Source organism: Balaenoptera acutorostrata, chromosome 1, assembly GCF_949987535.1.
Source record: "Balaenoptera acutorostrata chromosome 1, mBalAcu1.1, whole genome shotgun sequence".
NCBI classification, from domain to species: domain Eukaryota; kingdom Metazoa; phylum Chordata; class Mammalia; order Artiodactyla; family Balaenopteridae; genus Balaenoptera; species Balaenoptera acutorostrata.
The window spans coordinates 113,676,767-113,694,823 of NC_080064.1; the positions used below are offsets into that span (position 1 = coordinate 113,676,767).

At 57.0% G+C, this 18,057-nt stretch overlaps 2 protein-coding genes across 3 annotated transcripts; both read right to left on the bottom strand.

Annotated features, from left to right (window-relative positions):
• Nucleotides 1-1,227: 1,227 nt before the first annotated feature.
• PBXIP1 (PBX homeobox interacting protein 1) lies at nt 1,228-11,505 on the bottom strand. 2 transcript variants are annotated; one of them, XM_007178476.2, is made up of 11 exons: nt 11,428-11,505; nt 8,994-9,080; nt 7,133-7,259; nt 6,814-6,878; nt 6,572-6,737; nt 4,677-4,910; nt 4,525-4,548; nt 4,140-4,222; nt 3,924-4,055; nt 2,087-3,315; nt 1,228-1,570 (listed from the first exon to the last, which is right to left on the bottom strand). In XM_007178476.2, the coding sequence occupies exons 2-11, from the start codon at nt 9,042-9,044 to the stop codon at nt 1,489-1,491; spliced, it is 2,193 nt and encodes a 730-aa protein (XP_007178538.2). In that variant the 5' UTR covers nt 9,045-9,080; nt 11,428-11,505; the 3' UTR covers nt 1,228-1,488. The 2 variants fall into 2 exon arrangements, with proteins under 2 accessions (XP_007178538.2, XP_007178539.2); XM_007178477.2 differs by lacking the exon at nt 4,525-4,548.
• An 841-nt stretch (nt 11,506-12,346) lies between these two features.
• PYGO2 (pygopus family PHD finger 2) lies at nt 12,347-16,728 on the bottom strand. The gene is made up of 3 exons (XM_007178475.3): nt 16,302-16,728; nt 15,806-15,855; nt 12,347-15,155 (listed from the first exon to the last, which is right to left on the bottom strand). Exons 1-3 carry the CDS (start codon nt 16,402-16,404, stop codon nt 14,088-14,090), a joined length of 1,221 nt encoding a protein of 406 aa, XP_007178537.2. The 5' UTR covers nt 16,405-16,728; the 3' UTR covers nt 12,347-14,087.
• Between the last annotated feature and the right edge of the window lie 1,329 nt (nt 16,729-18,057).

Consider the following 18,057-nt stretch of genomic DNA (forward strand, 5'->3'; position numbering starts at 1 on the left):
AGCTGAATTAAATGAGCTAATACACTTAAAGCCCTTTAACAGTGAGTGGCCCATCAGTCGCAGTGTTACAGAAGCACTTGCTTTCAGTTACAGCCCCCTTCTGGGCAGGCCCCCTCAGCTTTATTAACACACTCCCCTGACCTGGCCTGAAGTCACACCATCATTCTGTCCCGTACACTCCCAAGGGGCTTTCCAGGCCAATCAAGAATCCCAGTCAGGAAGGACTTCCTAAAGAGAAGCCCAGGGGATTCTGGGTCTTCCTGGGAGAGCTAGCCAGAGAGCCGGCCCAAGTCAGTGTGGGGGGGGGGGGTCCAAGATTTGGGGTACTAAGTAGTGAGGGAGGTGATGTCTGGAGCAAATGTGGAGCCGAGGCGCCACCTAGTGGTTCCCTCACCTCCCCAATCCTGGGGGAGGTGTGGGGGGTGGGTCGGGGGTCCCCTTCTCCTCCCTCCTCCACACCCTGAAGGGAGTGAAATCACTTTTGAGTGCCAAATACAAGACAGGTATTTGGTTTACATTGCTTTATTTAATCTCTTCTCCAGCCCCTCAGTCTCCTTTTCTGAGGATTAGAAACCCAAGTCTCCCAGGGATTAACTTGCCCAAAATCACTCAAACTGGATTTGAGCCCAAGGCCCAGACTCCAAAACCCATTCGCATATTTCTACATCTCCCAAGGGTGCAGCCAAGGCAGCTGTGAGCAAAATGGGGAGCTCCAGCCCAGAGGGCCTGAGGTTTGCTGCGAGGGTGAGGTGACTGGGAGAGTATATGGGAGAAGGTGAGTACCAGTGCCTACAAGGCAGTGGGTGTGGATGTCCCTTGTGCTTAGAAACAGCCCCAAGTGACAGAGCCTCCACCCAATGTCACAGCTCCAACAGCATTTTATTGGGATCTGAGTCTACAGTTCACGTGGGGAGGTGAGCAGCAAGGCTTAAAAGGGGGTTTTAACCCCCTGGGGATAGCTCCTTCCAAATCTAACAAAACGCCAGGGGAAGCCCTCATGCTGGGCCCCCAGCCAGGCAGGCTAGTCAAATCCCAGGGGGCCCGGGTCAGTGCGTGCAGCCAAGGGGCCCACTCCCCCCCCCACCCGCCCCCGACACACACACACACACACACACACACACACACACACACACACACACACACACACACACACAAGAGGAGGAAAGCTCTCTGGCTTCAGAATCAGAATTGCCCCCACCCCACCCCCACCTCCACCCCACCCCCCAAAAAACAGGCTTCTCTCCCATCCCCCCTTCACACTGGCGGGACACAATCAGGCTGCAAGAGTCACGGCCCAGGGCCCTGAGCATTTGCATACATTTGCATAGATAGCAAGGCAGGTCCAGCTAAGACCTTTTTCTAGCAAAAGTGGTTTCAGTGCGGGGCTGGGTGATTTCCGCTCTCCTCGGTGAAGGATATCCAAGGACACCAAACGAGCCAAGGGAGGTGGCAGTTTAACGGTTCCCAGGGGACAGACAGCACGGGGCCTCAGCCCTGGCGCTGGTGGCTGTGTTCCTCCCTGGGCCCCACAACTCTGGGGTTCTGCCAGTGTTTGTCCTTCTTCCCAGACCTGTGGAGAGGCATGGTGGGGGGCAGTAAGAGGCCTTTAGACAACAACGCCACATCCACATGATGAGAAGGCGCTCCCTGAGGAGAGGGGACCCTGCTCCTCTTAAGACAGGCGACACAGGCAGTCACCATCAATCATACTGGGGGGAGGGGAGTGTGGCCAGACCTGGTGTCCCAGGATGAAGGCCCCAGCTGGGCAGGCGGGAAGGTGGGAAGCAATCTCTCTTGCAGGTATGGGCAGTACAGGGTAACTCGGGAGGAAAAATCCCCCCAGCCTAAAAGGGGACTCCCCGGGACCACTCTGGGGTGAGCACAGGCAGCTTCCTGCCCTCAAGGGAAGACAAGAAAAGTACTGGCTAGGGGGGAGGGGAGACCTAAAAGCAGAGATAAAACCTCAAATTTAAGAACACCCCGCCACCCCGCCCCAGCTCAGGGCCCTGGCTCCTTCACACCCCCTACCATCACCTCCTGCCTCCTGCTCTGTCCCACTGACCCAACTCCCCAACAGCTTGCCCACCTCTTCTTCAGTGCTTTGTCTCCAAAGAAGTGGCTGAAGATGAAGTCCTCAAAGTCATCCACCTCATCGTCATCACCTGTCTGTCTCACTGCCACCTCCTCCAGGCTGTCCTCCAAGGCATCTACAAAGTCTCGGAAGCGGAGGCGGTCGTGGCGGAAGATACCGTCCTCACCAAAGTAAGCAGGAGAAAGGGGTAGCTCCTCGGTCAGTTGCCTGGCCCAGGGCAGCCGCGCCAGGTACGTCCTCAGCAGAGAGGCCAGCTCCTGTTGCCGCACAGGGGCCAGCTCCATGCCAAAGAAGGCCAGGCCCTCCTGGCGGGCACACTCGTGCACACCCGAGCAGCCCTGGGGTGCCTGGTACTTGTGCCTCAACAGCTCTGCCCAGAGTGGCAGGGGGTCATGCCTGTCTTTAGCCCCCTCCTTCCACTGAGGGTGTTTCTGCCTTCCTCTGGAGGAGTGGGGGCTCCCACTTTTCCTGGGGGGCTCCTTAGAACCCTGTCGTTTGCCATCCTTCTTGCTGGCCCACTCCACCCTTGGCTTGCCCTCCTTCCACCTCCCCGCCAGCTCCCTGTCCTCCTCACCCCCCCAGCTCTTCTTCTTTTCCCGGCCAGATTCCTCCTTCTTATGTTTCCAGTGGTCAGTCTTCCGGTCCCTCTGCCCATCCCACCACTTTTCCTTTCCGCTCCACTCCCTGGAACTCTGGAAGTGAGGCTCCTGATGCCAGGCCTCTGAGGCATTGGCAGGGACCCCAGGGCGCTGGCCCCAGTTCTCCAGGCCCCGCAGCTTCTGGGCCAGCCTGTGACCCACCTCAGCCAGGCCAGCATGGGCTGGGTCCCCTCGGCCCGCATCCCTCAAGCTCTGCTCCAGGTCCTGCTGCACAGACCCCAGCAGCCGCCGCTGCCTCTCCAACTCTTGCCTTAATGCCTGGGCCTCAGCCTCTAGCTGTTTCTTCTGCTCCAGGAAGCCAGGGCTTGGCACCTGCCCCCTTGGGCCTTGCTCCTTGGTGACCTTGCCAGCCCGCAGGCCTCTGCCCCCATAGAGACACACCCCATCTGTGCCCCGGACACAGTCAGCCTCCAGGCCCTGGAGCTGGGCCCGCAGCTGCTGCAGCTCTAACTCCAGGGCCCGCTGGGAGACCTCGCCCTGCTGTAGGGCCCCTCGGAGCCGGGCATTCTCCTCTTCCAGCCCTTTGGGTTGACGCATCAGGCTCTGAAGCTCTTCCTTCTGGGCCTGGAATGGGAATAGGGATGGAGAGCACAAGGAGGAGTCAAGGACGGCCCCAGTGCCTTCTACCCTGATTCCATTCCATCATAGACTTTATGGCCTGGGAAACTCAGAGGATTTGGTTCTCATCCCCTGCCCCATCTGCACCCTTCACCAGACCCTGGGATCCCCAAATTCCATCACAGGCCTCAGCTTCTATGTCCTTTTTAAGCACACACTTCTCCGATTCACCAAAAGATAGCCAAGATGTGGCTGTAGTTGCCCAATTTCCACCTCCCATACCCAGAGCAGACATTACTAATTGATCTCAGCACTTCTTTCCCATTGAGCCTTGGCATGTTCTTCAAATCCTTCTCCACACAATGCTCCAGGCGGACCATGCCAATCAAGCAGAGGTGGCATGCCACGTGAAGCAGGTATGCCAGTCCTGGCCTAACCCTTAGCATGCAGGACATGAACAGAGAATTGAGAAGATGACTTCACTATAGTGGGAAAGGGAGGGGATCAAGGTGTGTGGGTGAACACAGGAAACTTCTTTTGGGGGAGGACACTAGGACAGACAGACACCTGGCCTAGGGAGGGTGTCTAGCCCACCCCCTCCTGCTTGTGCCCACCTGCAGCTGGGCCTGCAGCAGCCGGATATCCTGGTTCTCCTTGGCCAGCTTGTCCAGCAGAAGGGCCATGTTCTGCAGGCTGGGAACACTGTCAGGGGGCACTGAGGTCTGCAGCTGCTGCTTTAGCCCATCCTAAGGGCAAAGGAGCCAGTCACCCCCGCAGCCCTGAATCTCCCCCACCAGGCCCCTCACACCAATGCAGAGTGTCACACATGCCTGCCCATCCTCCTCAGCCTCCAGCATCTCAGTATCCGAGCCGGTATCTGGGAAGACCTGCAGGTCCGCTTCCTCCACTGGCCCTGTGGGAAAGTGAAATCCTGAAACTGGCTCCAAGGCACACAGAGCCCTCTCCTCACCCCCCCACCCCCACCCCCACCCCCCCACACACAGTCACCCTCCTTCCCTGGACCTGCCCTATGGCTGACAGTCCAGCGAGGTAAAGGGTCAAGGGTCACCCTGAATAGCTGACAAGACCTATAACTGAGCAACAAAGGTACAGCCCCCAGCATCCCTACTCCTGACCCAGAGAATTGCCCCCATCAGCCTCCCTCAGGGCTGGAAGGGGACAGACATGAACCAGTCAGGGCCTGTCCTCACTCACCACTTTCAGCCTCTGAGAGACCACCTGAAATGGAGACAGAGGAGTCTGGGCAGGCCCTCAGAGGAGGGGGTGGAATGGAGTGAAAGTGCGGCAGGAGGGCAGAAGGGGCCAGAGTGGAGGCTTAAGGCCTCATCGGGAGAGGGACCACTCACCGGAGAAGAGGAGGATCCCCAGGCCCAGCAGAACCAGGGCCCCGAGGAGACACATGTTGAGGGAGATGCCCAGCTCCCTGCCCGCACCCTCAGCCCCGGTCTGGTCCTCCACACCCAGGGGGGCCACAGGCTGAGGAGTGCTGGGCTCCCGGCCCCGCCGTCTCCGCAGACCCTCCACGTCCATGTCGGTGTCGTCCTCACTGCTGGAGCAGTGGGCTTCCTCCCTGATCCAAGCTGGAGGAAGGGATGGGGACAGGGCAGTAAAGCAACGGAAGCGATGGGACATACAGAGAGACGGGAAATAGAAGCAAACATGAGAGGCCCCCAGCCCTGACCACAGAGGGGGCACGTGGAGACCCTGCCCACGTCTGCCAGGGCATCAGTGACCACCCCCGCCCAGTCTGGAGGTGGGAGACCAGTCCTCTCTTTTATTTTTTGAATTTTTGAATTTTATTTTATTTATTTTTTATACAGCAGGTTCTTATTAGTTATCTATTTTATACATATTAGTGTATATATGTCAATCCCAATCTCCCAATTCATCCCACCACCAGCCCACCACCCCACTTTGCCCCCTTGGTGTCCATACGTTTGTTCTCTACATCTGGGGGGAGACCAGTCCTTTCAATCTGCAAACTGCAAGAGCAGCTTTCACCCTAAAAGTGCACTCCTTCCTCCCACACGTGCCTCACGTGGAGCACCCTCCCGGCTCTGGGTTCTGCCCGAACCCCGGCCACTCCTTCCCAATGCCTCCGCTCAGTCCCTGGCTCTTCCCGGTCCTAGAGGCAGAGGTCCCCCCGGCACCATTTCTGCTTTTCTGCTCTTCTCACCGTACACACAGTCACCTGCTATCTCACCCACCCCGCTGGCTTCCCCGCAGAGCAGATGAGTCCCTCATCAGTCACTCCCAACCTGGCCTCCCTGGAGCTCCAGGCGTGGACGTCTGACTGCCTCCTGGCCACTCCCACCTGGGTGTCCCTGGGGACCAAACACTCAACACACTGCCCTCCAAACTGGTTCTCTTCTGGTGTTCCCCCACTGCAGGGCAAGATGCCACTGCTCCCACCTAGCCAACCTCAGCCCTCCCTCTTCACCCCACACGCAGACAGTTCGACAATTCGACACCTAAACATCTCAACGTCACTCGCCTTGTATCTGCCTTAGTTCAGGTCTTCCTCGGCTTTGTCAGTTGCCCCCTAAATGGCCCCAGCCCCCGGCCTCCCCCTCCACCCTGTCACCCCTCAACAGAGATGGACTCATACACTCCTCTGCCACCAGCGTTGGACACAGCCTCCTCAGCACAGGACAGGGGGCCCCCCATCCCTTTGTTGATGCTGCAGCCTTGGCCTGGAATGTTCTCTTCCTCCTACCCTACCGACTAAAATCCTACTCTTTGCTCAAGGCTCCACTCAAATGACACCTCCAGTGTGCCCCTTTCCCCACCTGTCCCTGCCTCTCCCTTCCCCTCGACCTGTCCCGTGACTGACCACCCTCCCCCTCCTTTTTTGCACCCCTCATAGGTCTGACTTGCATCTGGGCTCAGTCTAGTCCACTTCTTACATAGGCCATGAAGCCAACCTCCTTTTCCCAGAGCTGACACACGGAAGGGACTCAGGGAATGAGAGTTGAATCTAGAGGCAAGAAAAGAGGAGGCCCCACGGCAGAGACGGAAGAGTCGACCAGACCTAGGCCCTGCCACTTACCGGCTGTGTGACTTAACCTGAGCCTCAGTGTCCCCAGGGGTGGTGGTGAGGTTTCACTGATATAATTTAAAGAGGGCACCAAGCTGCTAAGTCCTAGGGCCTGGCCCAGAGCTGTGCTCAGTAGCGATATCTACTCCCACTCCCACACCTTCTAGAAAGATTGTGACAGGGGGAGACAAGGAGAACTCTCACCTGTCTGGGGGGATGAGGGCAGGCTGTTGGGGGGACCCTGATCCTCCAGGTCCTGTGTGTCTGGTCCCAGAGCTACCGCCTCGGGGGTCTCCTCCAAGTCTCCCTGGGCCTCTGTGTCTCCTGGGCCAGGGGGCTCCATTCCACGATCATCACCTTCCAGGACACCCTGATGCAGACACAGCCGTGAGCAGCTCCCGGCCCCCCCCCCCATTTCCTACCCTTCCCCCAGTGAAGGTCCTCACCTTGGCCTCAGTCTCCTCTGGCAGAATGGGCCTGGACTGGGAGCTCTCACTCTGGAACAGGGTCTCTGTGGCGGGAGAAAAGGCTAAGGAGAAACACCACTACCCCCCAATGGAATGTGCTACACGGCCCTCTGGCTCCCACAGGCCCCAACCATGTTGGAAGGGGCAGGAGAAAGCCAGGGTGGAATGAGGGAAGGTTTTAAATTGAGATTAATGCCAGAAATAAGACCAACCAGCCTCCCTCTCCCTGAGGAAACTGGGAAACACCAGAACATGGAGGAGAGGTGGCTGCACCCCACCCTCAGTAGGGCCCTGTTACCTTCTCCATCCAAGGTCCCAGCTAACTCCTCAGCAGCTGCCTTGGAGGGGCTCCAAGGGGCCTGGGGAGCTCTCTCAGATTCTGGGTCCATCCTGGATTCAGGGCCCAGGGTCTCCACAGGCAGGTTCTGGGGGATGGGGCACAAGCAGAAGGGCTGCTCCAGAGGAAGGACAGCAGGATGAAAGGGGTGCTCTACTGGGGTGCCTGGGACCAGCCACACTGCTCAGGGACCTCAACCCACATCTCACAAAAATATAATACACTCAGTAGTGGGCTGCTCCAAAGTGGGGAGGGGGCGGGGGTCAGCTGGCACTGCAGCATCTCAGCTCGACGCAGTGTTCGGCCATTCCCTAACCTCACTTGCTGCTCTGAGAACTTTCGGAGGCCAAGTTTCTGTTAAATGAAGAAGCACCACTGGACCAAGGCGGTGGACTACTGTACAAATCTGGCATCCCCTACCTCCCCATAGAAGCCAGCTAGAGACTGGGTCTCCCTCCCAACAAGTGACCAACTCAGTCATTGGTTGGAAGGCGGGAGGATGGCAAGAGAACAAAGTCCCCTGGATGCCTAAGGATCACGGTCCCGACCGCAGCGGGCTTCCCCACAGTTGCCCTCACAACGGGCATCTTCCAAGCTTTTCTGGCCTTTCTCCCCTCCCCACACACCCCTCTCCCAGGAGCTGACAGAAGCCTGACTCACCCCAGCCACAGCCAGCCTGTCTCCCGAGGTGCTCTCGGCCCGGCCGTCCAGCCACGGCCTCTCCTTTCTCCGCCTACGCCCCCCTTGACAGGCCACCGCCCGCTCATCCCATCCATGGCTCCCGCTATCCTTCCAAGAATAATTCTTGACCTTAGTATGTTTCTTTACAATTTTCAAGTCACTTTTTTCTCACGGCCCCTCCTACCAGGCAAGAATCACAACTCCCCTTTTACAGGGGAGGACAGAGAGGTGAAACGACTGGCCCAAGGTCCCCCAGCTGTCAGCAAAGGCACCTCAACAGGGGGCCAGGGCTCTGGCTGGGAGCATGGTGTCCGTCCCCTCTGCCGGCCAGCCCTAGTCCATGGGTCCTGCCCCAGCATCATCCTGAGGGCAGCTCCCTCACCCCCAACTGGTCTCCTCAAGGCCACTCAAACCTGACGCCTCCAACTCAAGCTCCTCACCTTCTTCCCTCCCTGCGGTACGAACACACCAAGCCCTTGACAAACCTTCTCCAGACACTCAGCCCCCCAATCCCGCTGGCCCCCTTCTCAGTGGCTTCAGGGCACAGCAGTCTACTGGGCTCCTGCTCCACCAACTACAACCTGGATTGCAGGACCTTCAAAACGCTCTCCCCCGGTTCCCGCCCAGCCCACACAGTAGCTGCCCCCTCTGCCCAAGGCAGTGAAGGTCCTGACTCCCTCCAACTCAGAGCCCTTCCACGATTTCCCATAAAAGAGGAGGCCCAAATGCCTGAGCCAGGCCCTTCAGGCCTCTTCTGGAGGTTCCCAGGCTCTGGCCCAACCTCACTTCAACACCGTCTGACCCATGTCTCCACCTCCTCCAACGGACCTCCTTCGTCTCCCCCAACATGGCTCTCCCATTGTTACCTCAGAACCTTTGCTCATGCTGGTCTCCCCACCAGAATTTCTTCCCTGCTTCTCACAGTTTACCCCAGCAATTTCCTTCTTTCAAGGCATGGTCCAAGTCCCAACACCTGACTCCTTGGGCCTGATGGCCTTCTCCCTGCCACTACAGTTCCTCTCACAGCCAGCAGGAGGTGATGCACATGATCACCAAGACCAAGGAAGGGGACAGACCCAGCAAGCAGCCCAGCCCTGCAGGAACCCCCATTCTATGTGGCTCCCAGGCCTGCTTTTCCTACCTCTGAGCCGGCAAGCACCCAGCTATTGTCCGAGTCTGGGCAGGAGGCCATAGTTGCTGAGGTCCCCAAGGCTACTGAGGCTGCCACCTGCAGAGAAAGTCTTTCTTAAGGACCCCAGCTCCCTTCAGGGGAGGCAGGATAGAGACAGCAGCCTGGACGGGGTTCCAAGGTTCAAGGGCTGGGAAGCCACTTCCACAACCAGCCTGGTTCCAGTCTTCTGACCCCAACACCTCAACTCTTCTGGGCAGTATTTGCCTTTCAAATCAGAATGTACCAACAGCCACAGTGAAGCCTGCCGAAAGAGCCCTTGGTAAACTGGGAAACGGAACTGACCTTGAAAGGTCAGAGAAGCATAGGGCTGGAAGGGCTTTGGGAAAACTCCAGGCCAACTCTCTCATGTTATAGTCAGGGAAAATGAAGGGAAATGAAGGCCAGAAAATTGGCTGACTTGACTTGTCAACGATGAACAGCTAAAAAGAGTGAGGAACAACCCAGCCCTCCCTTCACCTCCCCAGCCTCCCCCATAAGCACCACCTTCTTCCCCAGGGCCTAGAAAAGAAGACTCAATGGCCTCCTTCACCCCCAAGTCACCCACCCATCACCCACCATAAGTCCTTGCTATGGTCTAGTTCAGGGGTCTTGCACACTGGCTGCACAATGGAATCACCTAAGATTCTGATACAACTGTGTTCAAGGGTCAGGCTCAGGCAAGGATTTTTTAAAAATCTCCCAAATGACTCTCATCTGCAGCCAGGGTTGAGAACAACTGACATAGCTTAGATCCACCTGAATGTACCTTTAGTAAATCTCTTTGTCACTCTCACTCTCCATTCTAAGTTGTTTCCCTTCTTAGTAAACTTCAGAATTTCATCTTAAGGAACTTGAAGGTGACTGGCAAAAGGGATTTATGGCAGTCATCATGTATAAAGCACTTTACAGTTTGCAAAGCATGGGCAAAAATCAGGGTTGTGGTCCTATCCCCTGCTAATCTGCTCTGACTTGGCCGGGTGGGCATGGGAAGTTACTCCAGCTTCCAAAGCCTGACACAAGGCAGGATAAGAAGAGAGGGACCTACCCCTCCATCCATGGCCTAGACTATTCACCCAGGCTGGCAATTGGGACCCGGCATAAAGGTGGAGGGATAGAGGAGCTGACCCCCTCGAATCTCGGATTGTGATCCTTTAGAGGAGACTACATGACTGCTTGTTGACGGGCTAGAAAGGTGGCAAGTGGAAAAGGACTCTGAAAGGAAACCCTGGGAAAAGGAAGTGAGGCTGGGGTAGAAGTGTGGCAGTTCTACATTGGGAAACCACCACACTTCCCCCTTCTGTTTGAGCTAGTGTGAGTCCTCCATGGTGCCCTAAAAACCTCCTGTGGCCCTTGCCAATCAAGATCCAAGCCCAGGACAGATGAAGGACCCCTCACAGCATCCCCCAATACCCATGCCTCCCAGACACATGCACCCATCCCACAAGGAGACAGGAGAATGCCTGCAGTGACTTCCCCACACCACGTCCAACAGGACACCCCTGGCCGGTTTCTACAGGCATCCACAGAACCATCACTGTGCTGCCTTAGGGTCTCAGGCCCCAAGCCCGCCATTCTGTCATCATCTCCCCATCCCCAGTTGCTATGTGTGACTCTTAACAGGTGGTGGCAGGAAGGAAGCAGCAGCAGCTTGGTCTGAAGTCCCTGTTTATCCCTGGCTGTGTACAGCCTGCTCAGGTCCTCCAGAACCAGGCACCATGGCAACCAGGGTGATGTCAGACACACTGTTTCCATGGAAACCAGCAACGGTATTTGGGTCAACAAGACAAACACTTCTGAGACCCAAACAGAAGACAGTCTGTTCCAAACCCTGGTTGGTATCTCTCTCTTGGTTGGGTTCACCCAGCATTCCAAAAGATCTCCCAGTCCTCTCAAGCCAGCATCTCACCGCCTTATTAGGAAGTTCCTTCTGCTGTTTAATCTCCACCCTTCCCTGCTATTTTCAGATCTCTTTCTTCTCATCAACCTCTTGGAAGAAAACCCACCTCCACCCCCTCCTCACTACTCCCTCTCTTTTCATTCAGGCAGGATTCAACATAACGTCCTGTAAGGACTGTCAGGGACTTGTGCTCTTTCTAAAAGGCAGCTAAAGGGGGAGCTCTCCCTCTCTGTACAAAGCTGGGAAGTCTCATCCAGCTAATTTCAACCCCTCTAAGAGTTGTTTCCCCAAACCTCTAACGCAAAGGACCTAGGACTTGTCTGGGGGACCCAGAGCAAGTTTCTGTTTTGGAAACGGCCGCCCATGATCCTCCTTCCGCCGGCCCAGAAGTAACAAACAGCTCTGCAGATCCTCGGTGGAGCCCAACCCTTCAGAGTTCTGCCCTTCCTCTCCTCCATCCTTCCTCTCTTATGGATCTCTATGGCCCCTTCCCCGCTACAGCATTACCTGACCCAGCTCTTGCTTCCGTCTTCAGCTGAACTTGTTGCTGGCTCTCCAGCTTTACAGCCCAGAGAAAGGAAGGTCATGTGACTGGGGACTGGCCAATGGAAAGTCAAGTTCCCTGAGGGGGCGGAAACTTTTGGCCAATAACAGCTAAACTTGAGAGCCAGGGGAGGGGAGGGGGGTACCTGCAGAGCCCCTAAACCTGGGCTTACCTCCCGGTGGGACACTGGACTTCCAGCAAATTGAATCCTGGGTCACCTTCCCTCCTTTCCCAGTGTCTAAACAATTTCTGGAGGGAAGACCCAAAACTGAAAGGCAAGGGGTGACATCTCCAGGACAAGGGGCCAGGTTGGTTCCAGGACAGAGACAGCTGCAGGATGGGGGAGGGGAGAGTGGCAAATTATGGGTTGGAAATAGCCCTCCTGCCACTCTCCTTACCCTGCTCCGGTGCGGATTAAGGATGCCGCTGGTTTTTTTAAAGGGGGATGGGGGTCTGAAAAGCATCCAAAAACGAAATCTGCTAGACCAAGGCAGCCCCTTCCCCCACCCCTGGAGCTACGCTCGACCCCTAACCCAAACAACTCGGGAGTGGGAGTGCGGGCGCTAACCCCAGAAGCTCTAAAGGCAGTTGTCTCCCTGAAGCCTTGGAGTCAAAGCTCCTGCTTGGCTCCAAGCCTGGCCCAGGAAAGTGCTCAGAAAGGAAACTTGTTTCTCGCAGCAGGGAAACAGGGGGAGAGGTGGAGCCAAGAGGCCTCCATGGGCCCTGCGGCTTGTACGAGCGTCAGCTCAGGGGCCTGAGTCTTTCTGCCATTCCCACCTCCAGGGACCCTAAGGGATACATATCCTCACGGCGCAACCATCCTGACCAGCAGTGACTGGCTCATTCCAACCCTGTACACCCCAACAGCAAGGAGTCCTGGTCTGGATTTTCCAAGTCATTTTATTAACCCAACCGTACAAAACTTTCCCCACCACATCTCTGCCACCCCCGCTTCCTTCCAAAAAGCAGTGGACTGACGGAGAGAGGGACTGAGCAGACACGCCCCCCCCCGCAAGAGCCATCTTACCAAATGCAGAGATGGGGGAGACCACAAAAATAGCAACCGATAAAAGAGGGGCAAACAGAACCACAAACACAACACAAAGCTCAGCAGTGCAGGGGTGCGGGGGCTGCCATCTCTGCTGTTCCACGGCAGGGAACTAGAGGAGAGAGGCCCAGAGGCCGCTCCCTTCTTTCTCACAGCCTCAGAGGCTGCATGCTACACCTGGGCAGGCAAAAGAGTTCTGCAGTATACCTTTGTCTTCTCTTCACACGCTAGGGTCCCGGGAGAAGTGGGGGCAGGGGAACACCAGCTCCTCTCAGGGCCACAACCCAAGCCTGCCTTCCCCACCCCACTGAGGAATGTGTGCACGAGCTGTAAGGAAGAGACAGCAGCTGTGAGGGGCTCCTGATCGGGCCACTGGCCCATCTCTGGCAGGCAGTGTTTACAAAATAAAATAAAAACAAAGCCCAGTGCAGGACCCTGGCTGAGAGGAATGAGAACAGCTGAATCACCAGGCCGGAGAAGATATATAAAGAATAGCAGGGAAAGAGAGAAACAAAAAACATCCAGGCTCTGGATTGCATTTTAGTACCATGGCAATAAGGGTCCTGCCGCCTCCCCACCCACAGGCTGAGACAGGGATCCTTTCATCAGGAGAAAAAATGAGGTATAAGGGCTCTGCGCCTCTTCAAGCTTTCCTTCAATCAAGCCAGGGAAGCAGGGAAGTAAGGGCGCCAAAAGTTGAAGACCAGCGCTGCGAATAATGTGCAACAGATGGGGGGGCATGTACAGCCAGAGACCAGGCTTCCCGGACAGTCCAAACATCAAATATTCTGCTCTGTCAGACCACATATCCCAATTTTTAGCAAAAATATTGTCATTGGGGAAAAAGCACAAGAGTCTGAGAAACGACCAGTGACTTTGGCATAAGGAAGATATGTCCTGACAGCATCTCTTAACTACTGTCTTGAAGCCCCAAATCACCAAGAAACTGCCATAGCCACGTACTCTCCTGCTTCTTCAAGCTATTTGGTTCTCTGAGGGGGGGAGGAGTTGGGTAGGTCTTGGAGGAGGCAAGGGGAAGGTAAGAAAAGGGGAAAATCTCCATTTATTCTCTAAAGCTGTTTCCCAGCACCCATGAAAGGGCTACTGCAGAGATGGGAAGAGACCCCCAACTCCTCTGGCCAGAAACCTTTAATACTGGACTCCAAAAACTAAGGCTGGGGCTGGGGGGCTAGACAGGAGTGTTAGGCACAGGTGTTGGGGGCATCCATCATCTGTAGAGGGGACACCCCTGCCCTTCAGATCTTCCTCCAGCCTCTTTTCTCTTGCAGCCACACCCCTAGGCCTCCAGAGACAGCCACCAAAAATGGCTCTGCTTGGCAGGGCTTTGGTTTCCTGGACCTCTGTAGATCTCAACACGTAAGTTTCCAGAAAAGTGAGTAATCCAGGCTCTTCTGCCTGCCCACCTCAGTTCCTTTTCTGCCCCCAGGAGCCATTGTGTTTCTGCCCCATGGGGATGGGAAGCCAGTGGAAACAAGGACCAAGAGCCAGACAGGAAAACCACCACCCTGGAAGAGCAGGGAGGAACGTATGCACTTCCTGGGCACCTCGCCAGCATCACCCATCGTTAGCAGCCACCAGCTGCCCCATGCCCTCGCGGATGTAGACAGACTGGATCTCCTTGGTCTTGAGGCAGAGATCGCAGGCCCAGACAGCAGACGCCTCAGTGGTCAGCAACCCATAGGCGCTCTCAGTCATGCCCGTGCACTCGCGGTGGAACCACTTCTGGCAGGAAGCCTCACACAGAATGGCATCTTGGTCGTCGTTCACCTCACTCCGACAGGCACCACATGGATACACCAGGCCTGGGGGAGGCTGGGGCCCTGAGCCCGCACTTGTCTTGCCAGGGGGTGCCAGGCTATTGGCATCTGGGGTGCCCCCACCCCGCCCACTGCTGTTTGGGGGAAAACTGGGCTGATTTCCATTAACAGCAGCAGCCGGGGAGCCTGAGTGGGGCTCCTGGGGAAAAGCAGTGGGAGCAGGTGGATTTAAGGGCTTCCCCCCATCCTCACCACCAGGGCCAGGAAAGCCAGGGTCCGGACCAGGGAAGGGACTTGTGTTGGGGGGCAAGCTGGGGAGGCCCTGACCAGGTCTCTGGAGAGGAGAAGGGCCAAAAGGTGCCCCTGGCTGGGCAAAGCGTTGGGGGAGAGAAGGGGGGCCCAGCTCCCCTCTGGGAGGCTGTCCCATGGTGGGTGAGATCATGGGGCCAAATCCCCCCACGGGGCCTGGCATCATCTGCCCACCAGGCGGGCTAAAGTTTTGACCCAGAGGCTGGTTGAAGGGTTGGCTGGCAAAGTTCATGTTGCCTGGGGGAGGGTAGCCAGGACCCTGTGGGGGCATGTTGAAAGCAGGGCCCATGGGGTTGGGAGGGAAAGGGGGGGGCTGTCGACGAAGAGGCTGGGGGCCTACTCCACCCCCAGCGCCATAGCCTGGGGGTACCTGGCCTGCCATGCCCCCCTGTACACGGAAACCCCCAAAGGGGACAGGACTGCCAAGGAATGGAGGGGCTGCGCCCCCCACCTTAGGGGCTCCGAAGTCATCCTCAAAAGGGTTGGATGCAACCAGGTGATCCACCATGGGAGTCGGGGGTGGCGCAAACTCCGTCAGATGTGAGTATGCAGGGCCCTGGGGGAAAAGAGGAGGGAAAGAGGGTCATGGAGGGAGACAGAGAGCTAAACCAAGAGAGCATCAGAAACACAATACACATTTTTGGAGGCTGGTACTGGCCAGCTCAGACCTTAAATCAAGATAGACCTTAGAATGCAACAAAGAAACTGAGGGTGGAGAGCAGAACCAGCATAGTGCAGTAACAGTGTTTCAAAAACAGGCAGAACTACACTGCAATCCTAGCTCTGACACTGAGTAACTTCAAGGCCCTGGAGCAGGCATTTAACTTTTTTAAGCTTCAGATTCCTCATCTGTAAAACAGTGACAATGCCCATCTCCCCAAACTGTTAAAAGCATTTTAGCACAATCCCTGACACTTAGAAAAGGTTCAGTAAGCGGTAGCTGTTATCATCATGTGGGAAACACGACAGCACAAACGGGGAGAGAATGATTCTAATCCTGACTGATAAGACCTTTGGTCAAACCATCTCATCCCCACCCCTACCCCTACAATCTGTTATGAAGTTTAAGGAAAGGACCAGAAACAGAACAAGAAAGACAACTTTCTCTTCTCCCCGCGGCTTATGCAAGGTAGAGACATTGGAGTGGCAGAGCAGAGCACCCAAAGGGGCTACTAGGAATTACCCCCGCCACCAACCACCATTCACCTGAGTATTTGACTTTCTTCGCTTCTTTTCTGGGCTCTTCATTTGCAGACCTGGAAAAGCAGTAAAAGGCAGACACAAGTTTCCCTGAGGTTTCCCCAAACTCCTCTCTCGCAGCCATGATATAAGGAACTCTTCTAACTTCATTATACTCTTGTTTATTTACTTCACAGATACTAACAATGGTACACTTTGAAAAAGAAATTAGACGCTACACTCTCAGCTGCCTCTTCCTTCAAATGAGACGCCCCATCTCTTGATACCCTCAGACTCCCAAGTGGCTCCTGAACTCCAGGTGCCCCAAACTCTAGGATCCGCAATCTGTGAACCCCTGCCCGCAACCCCTGGAGGGCTTCACCCACCCACCCTTTTCACCTGAGCCTCCCCTCCCTTCAGCGCTCTCAGCCAGAGGACCACCACCTCCCCCGCCCGCCAGCCCTCCCTCCGAGGTCCCCGAGTTCTCGGCCTCGCCAGTCCCAGGCCCCCTCAGCGCTCTCACCGGCCTTGCCCTGCTTCCTCCCGGTGCTGGGTGGCGCAGGGGGCGGTGCGGGGCCGCCACCTCCCTCCAGCTTGTCCGGTGGGGGCGGCGCCGAGGCGGCCATGGAGTGGGGGACCGGGGTCAGCGGCGGCGGGGGACGGACGCGCCCTGGGGTTGCACCATGGCCCGGAAGGGGAGGCAGGGGCGGCGCAGGCCCCCGCGCGGCAGCAAGCCGGAGGTGCGGCGAGGCGGGGGCGGCGAGCCGGGGCGCCAACTGCACGCTTGCCCAGCCTCACCGCCCGCCCGCGGCCGCAGCCACAGGAACCGGAACTCGGCGTGGCAGCCACCACTGCGCGCTGCAAGGAGGGGGAGCGAGGCCCGGTCACACCCTCCCCCGAGCGCCGGGCGGGCAGGGCGGTACCAAGGCACGACCCTGGGGCGGGGTCCGTCCCAAGCCCGGGAGCGCCGCGTGCCCGCTCACTTGGGGAGGCGGCGGCCGTGGGCTCTGCTGCTGGGCCGTACCATCCCCCGCCGAGGGGCCGCCGCAGAGGTGCGCGAGGGCGTGAGCGCGCGCCCGGGAAGCCCGAGCGGCCTGGGGTTCGGCCGGCTGCGTTCCCACCCCGCTGCCGCGGCCCCAGCCGCAAACACGAACATCTCCTTGGATGATGGCCCCGCACTCTCCACCCCGCAGCGCCCTCCCGGCGCCCCTCCTCCGTGAACCCCCAGGTTCCCGCTCGAGCGCGACCCGAGCGAGGCCAGGTGGGCCGGGCCGCACCGCGCCCCGAGGCGGCCTCGGCCTCCCGCCGCGGGGGGCCCACAGCCAACAATAGGCAGCGACAGGGACCAGGAGGCCGAGGTAGAAGAAATATGTACTTTAATGAAGATTCTTTCCCTTTGGTATAAGTGAGACCCGTGAAAACATCCAAACAAAAAGAAAAGAAAAAAAGGGAGGTGAGGATTTAGATAGTCCACGCTCCCTTATCCACAAAGCCTAATGACAGAGCAGGGCCGGCTCCTCTGTCGTACGGCAGGACCCGGTCTGGAAAAGGGATTCAATAACTGCAGGTTTTAAGTGTCCCCCAGCCCCCGCCCCCGCCCGCCCCGTGTGAAACTAACACTCATTCAGCCAAACTTCTGCCTCCCAGCTTCGCGGTGGGAGGTCCAAGTTTCTCTAGTCCTGGCTCACACTCGGCCTCTTGTCTCTCAGAAAAGATAACGCTACCGGCAAAGGCCGGGGGTGAGGAAAATGCCAATAGTTGTAAAAGGGCTTTGAAAAGTCAAAAAGGTGATGTATAAACCGATTATTATCATTTTGTGCTCAGGAATAAGCTATGGAAAACAAATTAGGAAAGTAAATCTACAGCCCTAAAATATATGCATATAAAATAAAAAATAAACGCAGTTCCAAATCTACCGATGGTATCTGGGGATTGTCTACTGCTTTAGAGTCTCAGTGCCCCTGTTCCCACCTCCACAAAATCCACCTAGGATGACACTTCAGTCATCCCCCCACCACCCCAGCAGGGGGAGGCAGGGCAGAGGCTACAGGAGGAAGGGCTGTACTTTGGCTCTAGAGTATAACATGCATGCAACATGGGGCCGGGGCGGGGGGGGGGGGGGGGTGGGGGGGAGGGGGGGTGGGGGGGCGGCGAGTGGACTTGCCAAATGTATATATAGACCCCCTGGGGTGAGGGGCCCCGCCCAAGAGGCACTGAGCAAGGGGTGGGTCCATCTCCCCACTGGCTGGGAGGGGGCTCTGAGGCAATCTCTAAGGGCT